This window comes from Theropithecus gelada, chromosome 7a (genome assembly GCF_003255815.1).
Source record: "Theropithecus gelada isolate Dixy chromosome 7a, Tgel_1.0, whole genome shotgun sequence".
Taxonomy (NCBI): Eukaryota; Metazoa; Chordata; class Mammalia; order Primates; family Cercopithecidae; genus Theropithecus; species Theropithecus gelada.
Window position 1 is genome coordinate 2,056,252 of NC_037674.1, and position 17,682 is coordinate 2,073,933.

The 17,682-nt window shown below is 45.7% G+C and overlaps 1 protein-coding gene across 7 annotated transcripts in view; it reads left to right on the forward strand.

Moving 5' to 3' along the window:
• Positions 1–17,682, forward strand: part of GABRB3 (gamma-aminobutyric acid type A receptor beta3 subunit) — a 242,150-nt gene that overhangs the window by 149,848 nt on the left and 74,620 nt on the right. Inside the window, exons 1-2 of one of the 7 annotated variants that reach the window (XM_025390623.1) lie at positions 10,703–10,724; positions 16,328–16,332. The exons of 5 other annotated variants lie outside the window; for them this stretch is intronic. In XM_025390623.1, the coding sequence (XP_025246408.1) occupies positions 10,703–10,724; positions 16,328–16,332 (27 nt within the window). Of the gene's footprint in view, positions 1–10,530; positions 10,728–16,327; positions 16,333–17,682 lie in introns of those variants that run through there. One more of the 7 variants, XM_025390624.1, reaches the window with a different exon arrangement.

Consider the following 17,682-nt stretch of genomic DNA (forward strand, 5'->3'; position numbering starts at 1 on the left):
TAGCCAGGATGGTCTCGATCTCCTGACCTTGTGATCCACCCGCCTCGGCCTCCCAAAGTGCTGGGATTACAGGAGTGAGCCACCGCGCCTGGCCAACCTTTTGCTACTGTAAATCACCATCTGGATGCTACAGGAAAGTTTGCATTCAGTGGCCTCAAGTTGGCGTGGCTGGTCCATGCATCTGTCATAACTCCCTCAAGCTCATTTGAATATGAATAGTGTAAGATGTTATGTTAAAGTTTAACCGGACTACAGCTTGTAGCTGAGGGAATGCCTTGCTTTATTAAAATAATGCTGTCTGCTTTGAGTAATTTAATACTTCTTGTTTACCAACTTTCAAACCAAAATATGGCGATTTTTACAATGAAAATCATCCATTCACGACTCTTGTTGGCATTGTAGACATTTCACCTTCTCTTTGTGAAACCGAAATCTTCCATGTGCCTGCCTGATATCTGTGCATCATCACTGAAAGGGAATAATTAGAAACATCTGTTTACATTTACCAGGAGCAGATATTAGAGGCATTAAAACAAATACAATCATTACCCAACAGCTTAAAGAAATCGAATGTACCGGCATGTCTGAATTTCACAAGAGCAAGGGATTTCTAGATGAATACACTATGTGAATACGCTGTAGGATACGGAAGTATCCTTTACAAAATGATAGGGACCAGCAAGCAAAGTTAACATGTACTGGATATGTACAGTTTTCCCTCTATATCCTTGAAGGATTGGTTCCAGGACCCCTTGAGCATACTAAAACCCACAGATGCTCAAGTCCTTGATATAAAATGATGTAGTGTTTGCATATATCCTACACATATCCTCTCGTATGCATTAAATCATCTCTGTCCTCATAATTCCTAATAAAATGTAAATGCCATGTAAATAGTTGTTATGCTGTATTGTTTAGGGAATAATTACAAGAAAAAAAGTGTACATGTTTTGTACAGACACAACCATCATTTTTTTTTCAAATATTTTCCATCTGAGCTTGGTTTGACTCCACAGATGAGAATTCACAGATACGGGGGGTCTACTGTATTCTGAAGTATTCATTTCTGTTCTTAATTTTACTGAAACACCTCATCATTTTGGACTTAACAATGGGCATTGGGTTGATGGCCATGATTATTATAGCATCAGGCCCTGGACGAAGGCAGGTTCTCATGCCGAGGCCGTCCTCAGACACCTGTGCTGCAGGGAGTGCCATCTGAAAACCGGTGATGCTAGAGCCATGACCCGTGTCGTCTTGCTGTCATGTCAGGTGTTGACATGGCATCGATGGATTTTTGGAGACCCGCTTGAAGCGGTTTGCAGCAAGACCATATTGACATCCACTAGAATCCCAGAAGCGAGTGGAAGACTGTGTTCTTTCACCTCACCGGAACAGACTCTTCCCGGTTGCCGGCGGAGCGTGGTGGGGGCTGTTCCTCTGCCAGTGGCCCAGCACACACGTGCATGTTTCTAAATATAGACTGTTGATTTTAGGAAATAGAGTTTTCTGATTTGGGTGAAGTTGAAAGGTTTAAATCAAAATAGTGACCAGAATATGTATTAATGTCATAAAGACTGATTACATGCAAAAATAAAAATTTCAAATGGAGCTTTAACAAAATACCAGCCTTGGGCTTTCCCTCCTGGGATTCTGACTCAAGGCAGCTGGGGTGGATCTTGGAACTGGATTAGGAAACAAGGCAAGAGAAGGAATAAAGATGACAGACTACAAAGTAGAGCTGTCAGAAGAGCAGCTGGATGAGGACTCGGCACTCAGAGGGGTCTCCGGCCTTCAGCCAGAAATGGGTGTCATCAGCTGTGGTTTTTGTCAAACATCTTAGGAATGATTGAGATCACCTTGGAAGACAGGAAGGAAGGAGCAGGGCTCAACTGAGGTAATCTAACCTTTAAACCTAGAACACAGGTGCCATCTATCCCGGGAGCCCTGAGCAGAGCAGCCAGCCAGTGAAGTAAAAAGGCAAGAGGAGTGGGTATCATAGAGACTGGGCACAGAGGCATAAAGAGAACAAGCTCTCAGCCCTGCTGCATCTGCCTAGATATCGAGTAGGATGAGGAGAAAAGAGTGCCCTTTGGGAGTCACTGTGTGACCTTGCTCTGACCAGGCTTGCGGCAGGTTCAGAACCCTGGTGGGTTGATGAGGGATGGGGACTTCAGTGTCCAGAAATATGATTGCCTACCAATTCTAAAGAACTCTCCATATAAAGCACTAGAAATGGCAGATAAATTGTAATGCACGTATTTAAATGTATTACTTAATTCATAAGAAAATAATAGGAAGCCCCAGCTAAGAGTGAAAGCATTGTAAGCTGCACTTGGAGGATGGAAAGCCTGTGGTCTTTTGCCCTTGGTAACCAAGTGGCTTGGTGTCAGTGGCTAGGCAGAAACAGGAGACTAGGGACTAGGCAAATCCTCCCAGCAGAGGGTTGAAATGGAGTCCTCACAGAGCTGGTGCAATCAAAGGGGTACATAGTAAAAGGGTGTTCTAGAACAATGGTCCCCAGCTATCAAAGAGAGATAACAAGGAAATGTATCTGTCTTGCTAATGCTTCAGGTGGCCAAGACAACATCTGCTCTAAGAATTTGTATCACATTCCTGTACTAATCTGGATTTGGGGTTTAACTTTAAGCTGCAGAGAAGTTTTCACTGGAAGTAATCCAAGGCTATCAATCAATCTGGAACACCTGTGAAAGAACATATAGCTCTTTTCTGAAGGGACATACCAACAGCCAGGTTATACAGAACTTCTACACACTGTTCAGGAGATTTTTTATGCAATGCCTAATTTGTGCTCAGCACCATCCTAGATGCTGTGGATACATCTATGAACCAAAGAGACAGAATTTCCTGCGCTCATGCAGCTGATGTTCTAGCAGGGGGGAAAAGGAAAGAACTAACATCTAGAGTATGATTAGGATTAAGAGGATGGGAGCATGTAGAAGGTGCAGGTTGCCACTGTCAGGAGGGTGAATCTGAGCAGAGTTGACTAAGGTAAGGAAGTCAGGAGAAGGTTGTTAGGGGAAAGAGTTCAAGGCAGAAGGAACAGCGAATGCAAGGTGGAAGGATGCCTGGGTTGTTTGAGGAGCAACATAGAAGGCATTGTTGCCAGAACTAAGCTAGCAAAGGTGACAATAACAAGAGGTGAGATCAGAGAGGTGCTAAGTGGGCCCAGAGCATGTTGACTTAGGCTTTACTTAGGCAGGAAGCCACTGTAGGGTTTTGAACAGGAGAGCAAATGATCTGACTTCAATTGTTCATTAATCACTCTGGTTGCTCTGATGAGAACAGGACCGTGGAAGAGAAGAGTGCAAGGACCCAGTTAGGAGGCCTCTAGACTAGGAATGGGGAGAGATGGCGTGTTTGACAAGGGTGGTAGCAGCAGTGATGGTAAGGTATGGTGGAACCTGTGTCTGTGTTTAACATGGGGTCAACAGAATTTCAGACAGATTGATGAAGAATGTGAGAGAAGAGATGAGTGAAAAATGACTCCAGAAATGTTGGCTTGAGTAACTGCAAGGAGAGAATGCCATTGTGTGAACTGGGAAACCACAAGTGGATTGGTTTTGAGGGTAAGATCAATAATTCCATTTGAATGTGTTGAGTTGATTCTGGAGTTTGATTTAGAAATTTGGTTGGAGACAACATTGAGGAATTCTAAGCATATAGATGGAAAGATCAGGATCAGCCATGCAGCTAGAGGCAATCACTTAAGGGAGGGAGTGCCGATAGAGAAGAGACCAAGGTCTGGTGGAATGAGTGGGCGGATGGTGGCATCAAAAGAGGAGCCCTGGGGCCCTCTAGCATTAAAAAGAAGAGGCAGCATTGGAGGGAGTAGCAAAGAAGACGAGCCAGTTAGGTAGGAGAAAAGGCAGGAGAGCATGTGTCCAGAATGGTGGAGAGTCTATTTTGCCCTTCTTGCAAGCTAGCAAGTTGGTGCCATGGATGCTGGAGGAAGACATGGATCTCAATGGTCAGAGACAAAGGACAAGGTTAGTTTACTACTCACAACCAGGGCCAGCTATATAATTTGAGGGGCCTAAGGCAAAATGAAAGTACAAGGTCCTTTGTTCAAAAAGTAGAAATAAGGGGCTATTATTCTTCAATCTAAAGGTTAACACTTGTGTTTTCCCTCCTTTGGCACTATGCTTGATTGGGTAGATGAAACCTGCATTGCAGTTCCTTTCTGGCTACTTGGCTTTGATTACAGTATTCCAGAGGATAGGGCTGCTTTATGCAATGCCTTGCAGAGACATCCATCCAAATATTTCTCCAATTAATAGCAATTCAGAAAAGACAACTATCAAACTAGTATTTCTCAGCTATATCAAGTGCAGTACTGTTGATATTGTGATTTGTCTAACAGCAATAATCTAATAAGTTCTGCACAGAAACTAGAAATAGACATGATCTCAGAAATGAATAGCCTTGCTGTCTAAAAATAGCACATCTCAGACATTGAAAGAACTCTAAAATGCATGGCATCACTCATCCACATGATTTGTCTTTGAGGTAAGGAAATCCATTGACAAATCCTGATCTAGATGCACATACATGAAATAAAAGGGCAATTCAGTTTTCACAGTGTAAGGGTATGGGAGCAGTCTTAAGACAGAAATACTCATTCTGTAAATGAAAAGGAGTAAAAAACGCATTAAGAAAGGTTGACTGGTACGGCCCTGGCATTCACTTGTGCCAAATATCAGAAATCATTCCTCCTGATAAATAAACATTCTTCTTTCTGTTTCAGCATTTTTTTTTTGCCTTGTCTGCTCTCTTGAAGGGATTCAGAGAAGTAATTTTAAGTGATACTCAGTTTAGCAAATCTAGTAACACAAACTCGATAAACCATGCCACCCAAGAGAGGACCATCACCATTTAAGAACATAGAATTCTTAACCTTATGGCCATCTGCAGGAGCTCTGCTTAAGCAGGGGAAGAGCACAGAGGCATGGATCATCCAGCCTGATACACGTCACACAGTCAGAATGGGGATGAATCACTCACCAGTCTCCAGGGGCAATGTTCACCCAGTTCAAGTAGCTTCGAAATATGGAGATTGAGGGTGCCTTGTCCAAGCAATATGGATGTTTTTCACAGCCAGTTCTCAGAGCATCTTTGGAAGAATATCGTTGGGAGTCATTGCATTCCCTTTGGGAATTCTCTTAACTGAAGACAGTTGCTGCAAAGTAAAACTATGGCTCTGATTAGTAACCATATGTTTCAACATATAAGGTCTTTCTCTCTTCCTCTCTTCCTCTCTCTTACTTGGGAAAATTATCTAATCTTTAGAGATTATCTTTTATATATATATATATAATTTTTTAAAGTTTTTTCTCTCTAAATGTATACATACATTTAGAGAGACAATACATACACACACAAACACATATATACATAAGTAGTGAGTATTGTTCAGATAAATACCTGTTTAAAATAAAGGAGAGTATGCAATGACTCTGTCGTTTACCAGCACATTCCAGAAGTTCATTCATATAATATTGTGTTGGTTGGAACATCTTCCCCCATATAGAGTGTGAGACATCTGGTCATTCCCTATATTATTCTGTTTAACCCAGAACATGTCTGAGGTCTGGTATTTGACCTCCATACTCTAGCCACCATGGGTAAGCCTGCTTCTGGGATGCAATTTGTGAGTCTAGGCACTCATCCGCTAATCCGTTGCCACGGCGACATCAGTGGAAACCCTCCAGCCCTCAGCACTGCAGCTGACCTCATGATCCCATTCTAGAGATGGAAGACTTTTAGGAACTAGTTCCAGTAGAACACAGTGGCTGAGTGACTGTTGGAGGTTAGGGTGAGAATGAAAGAAGAGGCTGGTATACTGCTTCTGGTGTGGGTGGGGTTGAGTGGGTGGGTGCGAGGGTGGGCGAACACATTTGAGGCAGGAAGACAGTGAGTTAATTTTGGACATGGCGATCTTGGGTTGCATGTGGAGCATCTGGACGGAAAGGTTCAGAAGGCAGTGGGATCAGTGCATCCAAATCCCAGGGAAGCAGAATGGGCCAGAGACAGCAGGGGAAGAACGAAGACCCAGAGGCTGATCAGGAGTGGGAAACAGGGTGCTCCCCTCCCTTAGCTCCTTGGTGCCCTGTTTGGTAGAAGAAGTAACCTCCCCAAAAAAAGGCTACAGTACGTCACCAACTTACAACTAAAGGGGGCTGCAGAGGGAATGTTTATTGAAAAGTTCCTTATATGGAGGAATCACTTGACTATAGGATGGGGTTTTCTAAAGGCACAGGGAAGAGAGGGTGGGTGGGAGGTGAGCCCTGGAGCACTGGAAGGGTGGCTGTCAGGGTCAGCGGCAGTAGGATGGCTGGTGGTGTTTTCATTTTGATTAGCACTGTAGCTATTTTACAAATTTGTGTTTAATTTTAATTTGTAACTTCAAAGTAATTCACAGCAGGAAAAAATGTTTTATGGAAAAAAGCTAGTGACCGGATACATTTCCGGAAACAAGCTTGTATTACATTTGGATATTGAGTAGACGATGAAACTTGGGATTTGAGAGCAAAGGGTGAAGCCTGCTCCAGATAGCATTGGGAATTCTACACCATTGGACTGAGATTTCTTCACCTGCATCTCAGGAAAACAAGCACATTTTCCTTTGTGGTTTGGTGTGTACTTGCTGTGGAACAGTGGGGCTGGGGGCAGCTAATGAAGAGGGTCCTTTTTCATTCGGTTCTGGAGCGTCTTCTTTCAGGGGTGACTGGCCCTGCTTTTGAGACAAGAGAAGGTAGAATTTTCCAAATGCCTGTTGTGAGTCCAGCACTGTGTTAAGCATTGTTAGATCAATTAATGGCTACAGCACTTTTGCAAAAGGAGCATTTTTAGTTTCATTTTTACACAAGAGGTTGCTGAGGCTCAGAACAATTAGATAATTTTCCCAAGTAAGGCACATGGCAAGGGTGTCACCCAGTGAGTCTGACACATTTTGCTCCACCACACCCCACACCATCGGCAAACCAGCACCTGCATAAAGAGTTTATTTAGTGAAGGGCACCTCTCTTACATTTCCCTGGTTCTCATTGGCTTAGGTTGAATTCTCCAGATTTCTTCTCACAGTACAATTTATTTGTCCTTTGAATGTAGGTCAGTGCAATCATTTTGCTTTTCAAACTTACTTGACTCCAGAAAAGTATCTTTTTAGACTTATAAAGAAAAACATTTTCAAAATAATTCCTATCCTACGCCAGCTTCTCAGATGGCTTTAGGGGCCTGGGAGACTTATATCTCTTTTCACCAGCCCTTTCAGATTTCATACAGAGGTGACTACTTCATCTTCTGACTACATTCAGCATTTAGGTGCATGCATAAATGCACACTCTGCCTTTGGGCAGGTATAAAGGCTGAAAAGCCTCAGTAACTGGACTCCTCTCCTGCCAGCCCTAGGCTTAGTGAGAGGACCCTTACATACACACTTCTTTTGCATTGCTGTACACTTAACTCAGCACAACATGTCCTCCCCCTGCTAAGGACTTCAGATTGTGTGGCTGGCAGGCTTCACACATCCAGTGACAGCCATAGGACGGTGAGGTCGCCGGTCACTGGCTGGGCCAATGGGAGGCCGACTTGAGACTTGGGCACGTTTGCTTCCAAAGCTGCTTCTCCTAATCACTCTAAATGTACTTGGATCCATTTTTCTTTCTCCCCACTAGATAGTGAGCTTTATGGAGGTATCAATTCTGTCTTCCTTATCTCTGGATCCCTAACACTAAGCATGGTTCTTGGCTTATGCTAGATAATCAATGCTTAAAGCAAGATGGAGGGAGGCAGAGAAGGAAGCTGTTTTATTATTAAACATCGAATAGAGTCAGCGAATGGAAAGCTAGATACCGTCGAAGTCTGTTGTCAGAGGAGAGTTGGTTGTAATGTTAGATACTCAGTTCTTGGTCATTAAATGGAATAGATTGGAATTTCCTAAATAAATTTTGTTAACAAAAGTGCCAATTCCCTCAGCCTAACCTTCCTTGTAGGAATTACTGCAAAGGAAGTCACCACCACCTAGGGCTTATGTAAGCTTCTCAAAACAATTTTCCATCTTCCCTGACCTGAGAGCAACTTACCTGCAAGGTTTTGTATCATAAACTTGCTGAACCAGATGCAAATGCAGGTGTCCTGTGGTTTTCACAGCTGCAGTTAAATATTTAAATTTGGTTTAGAAATTGCATTTCTTTCTCAGGGATAGTAAATTTTTTCTTCATTTCCTGTGCTAAGGAATGTAGTCAATTACTTAATTGCAGAATAATGAGCAATATTTCCACTTTCAAATGTGTATTCTTGTCATTTTAATGTGATAAGTGCCAAGAGATTTGCACAAGCAGGAAGAAACTTTGTTGTTTATATGTCTTACTGCAGTTCATCTGAGCTGCCTGAATTATACACCTAAAGATGAGCTGAGGTTTCATTTTGGTTGGTTGTTGCTGCTGCTTGTATATTCTCAGGAGATTTTGAAAGGACAGTCACTATGTATAAATGCTTGACTCGTGGGTGGCTCATATTCCAGAATGCCTGCTCCCAGCACTCAGGGCTTCCTTTACAGCTTCTAGGTCCAGCAATACTTTCCTCACCTCCCAGCAGCACTGTGGCTCCAAAACAGGGAGCCTGGGCTAGTCCTGGTGTCTCACCAGGAACCATGGCTTCTTACCTTTGCATGAAATTGATAATCTGGAGTGAAACCTAACAACCCTTTTTGTCATATTTTTTTCAATAGGAAAACATTGCACACATCCTAAACAAATGAATTACAAATTTGCAGAACTCTACCCACTAGTATTGAAAGCAATTTGAGCTTGTAAAACATGCATCCCATGAACTTCAGGGTTTGTGCTGTTTGATACACACACCAGTCCCGAGAGACTGTATTGTCTGTGGAGAGGGCCCCTGATTTCATTAGATTATCAAAGGGCTTTATGATCCCTAAAATAAACCAAGATGAATAAATAACTTTTTAATTCAAGTGATTTTGTTTGCAAAGTTTCTAAGAAAGACCCCTTTTTTAAAGAAAGGTTCTGTTTTTAAGAAAGACCCTGTTTTTAAGAAAGACCCTTTGTTTTGAATGCAATTCTTACTCGAATATTTCTTCATGCTGATTCTAAGTTCTTCAGAAGGCTTTCATAAGAGAAAGAAAGGTATTCAAGACATCTTATCTAATGATTTTGACAAACTACAGTAGTTCAAACCAACTATAATTCAGCAAAACAACTCACATGTATACAGCATACTCCAGAGAGGTCCAGTTCCCAGTGGACTGGACGATTCCCTTGTGCCTTCCTCCTCACTGCCTGAGCACTCTCCATTAACTCCCATATCCCAGGGCCTCCATGTCCACAGGAACCTGTCACGGTATAACTAGAGGTGCTGGCAGCTTTCCCTTCTGTGGACAGCTGTTTCAGGTACGGAGGGACTGGGTAGAGCAGGGGCCCAGAAGGTCTCTGCAGGTGCCCTGGGCTCCTGCCCACCCAGAGGAAACAGCCTTACCTCCGGGAGCCTGGCCTAGGAATGCAGGAGTCCAGGGATAATTTCTCCACATGGGCGTCCCCAGCGGCCTTCCCTGGTGAGGGTTTGGGGTTGAACCGCTGAGTAAGTGGGGTGGCAGAGGTCGTGGAGGGTTGGTGGGCGCCGGGACATCTGATTTCCTATACCTAGAGGCTTCCAAGTACTGTATCCATCCAGGGCCAACCCCATCTCAGAATTGGCCCTGCACCTTAACCAGAAGCCAAACGTTCTCAGGGTGCCCAGGGCTGTGGAGACACCTGCTAACAAAATAAGTTGAGTGACTATTGGTGCACACACATTCATTGTGTCTTAATTAATTTACAGGAGGGATATTTTATAAATGCTTGAATGGCTATAAATCTCAACTCTTACTAACAGTGTAGTTTGCTAAAGTCAGGTTACATCGAATTATAACCAGAAGGGGCTCGGTGAGCTTAGAAGCTGCACCAGGGCTGAAGATTTCGGTGATGTGAGAAGTTGAGTGTTACCACCTTGGGTCTGTGGGGCCCACCCACAGCCCAGGACGCTTCTGCATCCCCTGGACACGGGGCTGTGTCTCTGCAACCCCACTGGAAGCGATTTCCGCAAGCTCTGACCTCTCCACCAATACCCGCTCCTCCTCCTCCTCCTGCCAACACATTCGGTCTAGAGGTGCTGATAGTGCTGGCTGTGCCACAGCCAAGGGCCAGTGCCAGGATTCAGCCTGTGTCTCCCGAGTGTGTGCTGAGCTAATCAGGTCCACCCTCATAGGACGCGGTTCCCCACCACGCAGCCGCAGGGCGCACACACAGGCACGGGGAGGAGCCTGCCGGCCTGGCACGGGAGCTGGGCCACATCATTTCCGCTAGGGGCCACGCCCCTCGAGCCACAGACCACGCCTCCTCCCACTCCGGGCCACGCCTCCTCCCGCCCCGGCCCGCTTCTTGGTGGAGCTGCCCTCCTCCGCAGGCCCCGCCCCTGGTTGCCGCTGCTTCGCAAAGCCCTGCGCCTCCAGGCAGCTGCTGCTCCCCACACTGCACCCCTGTGCCTCCCCCAGCGTTGGCCTCCCCTGTAAAGAGCAGAGATGGAGAAGAAGCAACAGTTACGACTTGGGTTAGCCTGGCGGAGGCTCTCGGAGTCTTTGGGACCTCAGCACCGGGATACCAGGAGACTCCCTCGGGTCCCCATGTGGGCCAGCTACCAGACAAGTGGTGAAAGTCGGGGACGCGGGCTCTCTGCAGAGTCACAAGGAGTGGGGACGCGCTTGCACCTGATCCCCCACACCTCCCAGCTCTGATTTCCAAGGCCTCAGAGCCTCTGTTTGAGGACTGCCGTTTCAGGCCTCTGCTGGCCCCCTTTCTTCTGTCTAGGGCTTCCTCAGCTACCCTAGGGGGTCACCAACCTAGGTAGAAGGTGAGGTTCACCCTGTGGAGCTGTCTCCTCTGCCTCGCCCTGTGGCACTGCTTTTTTGTGAAAATAGCTGTGTGGGGTAAGTTGATACCAGGAGCTGCTTCGTCCAGACGTCCATACCCACGACTGGCCCTCCAGGGGCAGCCGCCCTGCCCTTCACATAGCTGAATCTTTTACTTCTAGGTTCAGATCAGATGGTTGTTTGTCCAAGAATTCATCTGTAGTCATCCTTCCCAGCAGTGGCTTTTTCTGATTACCATATCCCTTCGAGTTTAGGATAGCACTTAACCTAGATTGCTTTTGAATTCTTGGAACCTGCAGTTATTGTCTCTGCCACATGGCCAGTCCCTTAGGGCCCATAGTGGCTGTAGTTCATCTTCGCCTCCCTCAAGTTGTCTAGCAGGCGGTAAGCACTCAATAAACATTTTCTGAATAATTGAGTAAATACAGGTACACCTCCAGAGATACTTCAGGTTCTGTTCCAGACCACTGCTGTAAAGCAAATATCATGAAGTGAGTCACAAATTTTTTGGTTTCCCAAGATATATAAAAGTTATGCTTACACTGTATTGTAGTCTGTTAACTGTCCAATAACGTGCCTATAAAATGTACATACCTTAATTAAAAACACTGTGTTGCTGAAAATGCTAACAATCATCTGAGCCTTCAGAGAGTCATGATCTTTTTGCAGGTGGAGTGTCTTGCCTCAGTGTGGATGGCTGCTGACCGATCAGGGTGGTGGCTGCTGAAAACTCTGGCAGTTTCTTTAAATAAGGCAACAATGAAATGTATTACTTTGACTATTTCACGAAAGATTTATCTGTAGCATTGGATGCTGTTTGGTAGCGTTTTACCCACAGTAGAACTTCTTTCAAAATTGGAGTCAGTCCTCTCAAACCCTGCCACTGCTTTATCAACTAAGTTTATGTAATATTCTAAATCCTTTGTTGTCATTACAACAATGTTCACAACATCCTTACCAGGAGCAGATTCCATCTCAAGAAACCACGCTTTGCTCATCCATAGGAAGCAACCCCTCATTCATTCAAGTTTAATCATTAGATTCCAGGAATTCAGGGACATCGTCAAGTTTCACGTCTAGTTCTCTTGCTGTTGCCATCGCATCTGCAATGACTCGAACCCCTCAAAGTCATCCATGAGGGCTGGAATCCACATCTTCCAAACTCCTGTTGGTGTTGATATTTTGACCTCCTCCGATAAATCATGAGTGTTCTTGCTGACATCTGGAATGGTGAGTTCTTTCCAGAACGTTTTCAGTTTGGTTTGCCCAGATCCATCAAAAGAATCACTGTTTATGGCAGCTATAGCCTTATGAAATGTATTTCTTAAATAATAAAGCTTGAAAGTCAGCTTCTCCTTGATCTATGGGCTGCGGAACGGATGTTGTGTTAGCAGACTTGAAAACAGCATCCATCTCTTTGTACATATCCATTAGAGCTCTTGAGTGACCAGGTGCATTGAAAATGAGCAGTAATATTTTGAAAGGAATGTTTTTTTCTGAGCAGAAGGTCTCAACTGTGGGTTGAAAATATTCAGTTTTGTAAATACGTGTTGACACCTAGGTTTTATTGTTGCATTTATTGAGCATAGGCAGAGTAGCTTAGCATAATTCTTAAGGGCCCTAGGATTTTCAAAAGGGTCGGTGAGCATTGGCTTCAACTTAAAGTCAGCAGCTACAATTAGCCCCTAACAAGAGAGTCAGCCTGTCCTTTGAAGCTCCGAAGCCAGACATTGACTTCTGTCTTGCTATGAAAGCCCTACATGGCATCTTCTTCCACTAGAAAAGACTTCTTCCAAAGTCTACACTGAAAACTTGTTGTTGAGTGTAACCACCTTTGTCAGTGATCTTAGCAGGATCTTCTGGATAACTTGCTGCAGCTTCTCCATCAGCACTTGCTCCTTCACCTTGCACGTTTATGTTATGGAAATGGCTTCCTTGCTTAAACCTCATGAATCAATCTCTCCTGTCTTCTAATTTTTCTTCTGCAGCTGCCTTACCTCTTTCAGAATTGAAGAGAATTAGGATTTTGCCCTAGATTAAACTTTGACTTAAGAGAATGTTGTGGTGGGTTTGATATTCTATCCATATCAGCAATAAGGCTGTTTGACTTTCTTACCATTCACTGGAGTAGCACTTTGAATTTCCTACTAAAACTTTTTATTTGCATTCACAATTTGGCTAACTGGTAGAAAAGGCCTAACGTTAGGCCTATAAAACGTTTTTGAGCCGGGCGCGGTGGCTCAAGCCTGTAATCCCAGCACTTTGGGAGGCCGAGACGGGCGGATCACGAGGTCAGGAGATCGAGACCATCCTGGCTAACACGGTGAAACCCCGTCTCTACTAAAAAATACAAAAAAAACTAGCCGGGCGAGGTGGCGGGCGCCTGTAGTCCCAGCTACTCGGGAGGCTGAGGCAGGAGAATGGCGTGAACCCGGGAGGCGGAGCTTGCAGTGAGCTGAGATCCGGCCACTGCACTCCAGCCCGGGCGACAGAGCGAGACTCTGTCTGAAAAAAAAAAAAAAAAAACGTTTTTGCACATCAATCATTTGACCTGCTCCCTCACTAAGCTTAATCATTTCTAGTTTTTCATTTACCGTGAGAGATGGGTGACTCTTCCTTGCACTTGAAGCCTTAGAGGCCATTGGAGGATTATTAACTGGCCTCATTTTGGTATCGTTGTGTCTCAGGGAATAGGGAGGCCCAAAGAGAGGGAGAGATACAGGGTTAAGATTCAGTTGGTAGATCAGTCAGAGGACACACAACATTTGTACGGTAAGTTTGCTGTCTTACGTGGGTGCTATTCCTGGTGCCCCAGAGCGATAATAATAGTAATATCAAATGTCCCTGATTATAGGTCACCGTAACCAATATAAAAATAATGAAATACTGAGATTGAAATCTTGTGAAAATTACTGAAATATGACCCAGAGACATGAAGTGAGGACATGCTGTTGGAAAAACAGTGCTGATCGACTTACATGCTCAACGCTGGGTTGCCACAAGCCTTCGATTTGTTAAAAATGCAATATCTGTGAAGCACCTTAAAGTAAGGCAAGCCTGTATCTGGTGATACAGATATTTTCTTGTGCATCCTGGGGGTCTGGCAAAAGAGGGAACGGTAGCAACTCAATTGGTGGAGGACGCAGGCTGCTTCTGTAAATGGTATCAACTATCTGTCTCATTTGGTGTCCACTGCTACCTCCCCAACCCCTTGTCAGCCAGCAGGAACCACAGCAACGGGCCCACCCTGCCCCAGAATGGCCAGCTTGGCTCTTCTTTGAGAAGCTCCACCCTTCCCAGTCATTTCTTATTTTTGTACCCAGACATCACCTGAGTCCACCTCGAGCCTTTAATTAAGGTTAAAGAACAAAGGCTTAATTTCCATTTCATGTTCTATGAGGAGTCCAGTGTCCCCTCTGCTCCCCACAGCCAATATTCCTTTAATTCTTGGAGCTTTTAAAGTCTAAAGGATCTTCCGTTTCTGCAGACGGGCTTGGAATTCAAATTCTGACAGACACTGCATCCCATGCAAATTCCATCTCTTTGTGACTGTGCTCTTCTCTTTGGTTCATGCCACATCACTGCAAATGTAAAAATTGGTAACTTCCCTGGGATGCATTGGATGCATTGAAGGAAAAGATACTTTTACAAAGCATTTTTCTGTAGCAACTATGCTAAATGTTTGGTGATGGGTTGGGCGTGGAAGGTGGAGTTGGTGGTACCGGAGTTCTGATTACTCTCTTTGAAGAACCCCTGCATGACCTGACTGTCCATGCTCAGAGACATCCTTTCAAAGCGCCACCCTGCCAAGCTCACTCCCCTTTATTATGAGGAACTGTTTAGCTCCCACCCCTTGGAGCTGCCACATTGAGAGCCAGGCCCTGAAGGGAGGTGGCCCGAACTTCAAGTCCCGCTGTCCCGGGTTACTTGTGTTTGAGGGAGTGGAGGGAGCGGATGAGGAGCAAGTTACTTCAGCGCTTCAATTTTTGTTACTTCATCGATATAGGATAATAATTATAATACCTGCTTCGTAGTTAAATGAGGTGCTAGGCAGCACGGGGCCTGGAGTTTGCTGAAGGATCATGCACACAAGCGGCTGCCCGCTGTTCCTGGCTCAGTGCTCACCACTGCGTGTCACAAGGGGCGGCACCGTGGCCCCCAGAACAGGAAAACCCTGCATTTGCTACTCCCAGCTGCACGAGAGTGGAGGGAGGCTTGGACCTTTCCACCATCCCCTTCCCTTTCTTTGCCAGCTAGTAAGTATCCCAGAAAAGAAGGAGGACACTGATTTGTGCCCCCACTGATGTGATAGTCCTTGCCATACATGGCTGATCACATGCAGCGGGTTTGGATTTATATACCAGCTTTTCCCTCCTGCTGTTACCTAAGCTCTTACCCCCCAGTCCACTCAAGTCACCTCAGCAAACACCCGAGACCCAGACCCAAACTGAGAGGCGCTGCTGATGGTGCGGAGAGCGACACAGTCCAAAATAAGACGCGGAGCCCAAGCTGTCAGGCTGTGAGTGACAGCTGGCTCCCAGGGCTGACGGACGAGTTCTCTCCCTTCTCGTGGCGAGCCTTGTGCAAGCCCATCCAGAGGGGCTCTGAGAAGGGCGCCAGACATCGCGACTCAGGCGTTAAGGATGCGGGGTTCGGAGTAAAGAAAGAAACAAGGGAAACTTCTATTTCAACACGAATGTCACATGGAGGGTGATAGTAGAGAAACCCTGTGGTTGCCACTGCTAACACACGTCCTTTTGTTGTGAAACCACAGCTTCGTGCGCCTCAGTTCCAGCGCACCACCCACACCAGCGAAAGGTAGTGGTGATGAAGGGGCGGAATATGCCCTGGGAAGGTGCATTCTCATCCTGATGTTCCGCATCAGCCCAGTGTCCAAGAACCTTTCAGGCCTTTGCTTTACCCACCACTCAGCACTGTCCACTCCTCAGAGGCCCCTGCACGCCATCCCTTCTACCCCTTGAACTCACCATTGCTACACTAGTTTTCCTCACAAGTGGCTTTGTGTTTTAAAATGGAGGTTTTATTGTTATTTAGGTCAGGCAAGGCCGACAGATCAGGAGACGACTGCCATTGCGAAGAGTGTGTTCCTCCCAGTTCCGGGGCAGCGGGGAGCCACACCATGCCATGGGGGCTGTTCGGGGAGCGCCAGGGTGGGTCAGGCAGCAGAGGGAGGGGAAATGCCTTTATTGTGGTTGCTGGGAAGGAATGGGTGACACGGGGGGAGCAGGCCCAGAATTGGCCGGTTTAAATAATTTCAGGCCCATGGGGCACAGGGGCTGTCTTCAGTTGTCCAGTACCTGGACCTGGGGCAGTTTAGGCGGGTGATAGGGACCCCAGAATGTGTAAGCTCAGTAAAAGAGGAGGTTGGAGTCTTAGCCGCTGAAATCTATGCCCTGTGAATTTATGGCATAATAGGTATAAAAAATAAAAGACCTCTGGACTGTAAAAACAAACAAAAGAGGTGGCTGGGGTGTGGGTTCTGGACTGGTTGGTTTGTATGTGAAAGCTACATTCCTAGGACAGTTGTTCACCATCTCTAGGAGTTAGCCAGCCCTGGAAGGGGCCCTCCCTCCAAGGTCCACAGGGTCGCAGATCCAAGCATCAGAATACAGAAATAAAAGACACGGTTAATACTCTTGGTCATGACTCTCTGCTCCATGGAAACTGTCCGTGGCTTTCATTGGCTGCGAAGGTGGCATTCTAGTTTCCACCTTCTGGTCACTGCCCTGGGGTCTAGCCTGACCCATCGCTCTGCTCTCTTCTCCCCATAAACCCAGCATTCCAGCCAAACTGCACTCCACAGGCTTTTTCATCAGGCCCTTAAAAGCAACGGCCTGTGTGTTTTCGATGTGCCCTGTGTGCTGTCTGCCTAGCCGAGGCTTATCTTTAGTGCCATCTGCTCTGTGAGAATCTTCCATTGGTGGTGGTGGTGAGGGCCCCCACAGGTTATTACTAGGCACAGAGCTCTGCCTACAAACGTGTCTGGGGAGAAAAATGCCTGCTTCTTTTTGTCTGCTTCAATGCTGCCTCTCCTTTAAGTTGAAGACAAGGCCTCTCTAAAGACTGTCCAGCCTATTTGGACTTTCTTGCCTTTCCTTCTACTCTTAATTTTTATGAGACTCGAAGCTTAAAAATGTATTTTGTTTATAGTGCTATAGTACAAGCTGGTTTTGTTTCCCCCTCTTGTGGCAAGCACCTGAAGACAAACCCATGTCCCCTATCCATCTCTAAGCCTCCGTATTCCAGCACTACCGAGAGCAGCCGTAGACAGTCATCGGTTAGCAACACCGTGAACTGCCCTGTGAGAGGCAAAGAGAACACTGGAAGGGTTGTCAGGAGGCTGTGTCTAGGCTGGATTCTTCAGCTGATTAGCTCTCCACCCCTCGCTGCCTACAGGTGATGAGGATGTTTACAGACATGATCTTAGAGGGTGTGAACTCAGAACGCGGCTTGTGCAGAATGGCAGCGATTTTTTTCCCTCCATGGTTGGAGAATTTACCTCCTAACTTTTGATTTTCCAGCTTGTATCCTTCCCCAGAGGGGTTCGAAATGTCCTGTGAATATCACCAGAGTTTTAGACTTGGTCATTCTAGAACTGAATGGTGATTGCCCCCAACAAAAAGAGAATTTCTTTTGTTCCCCCATGTCTAGCCTCTGATTCGTCTTTTTTTTCCACTTTGTTCTCACTGAACTAACTGCTTTGGCAAAACAAA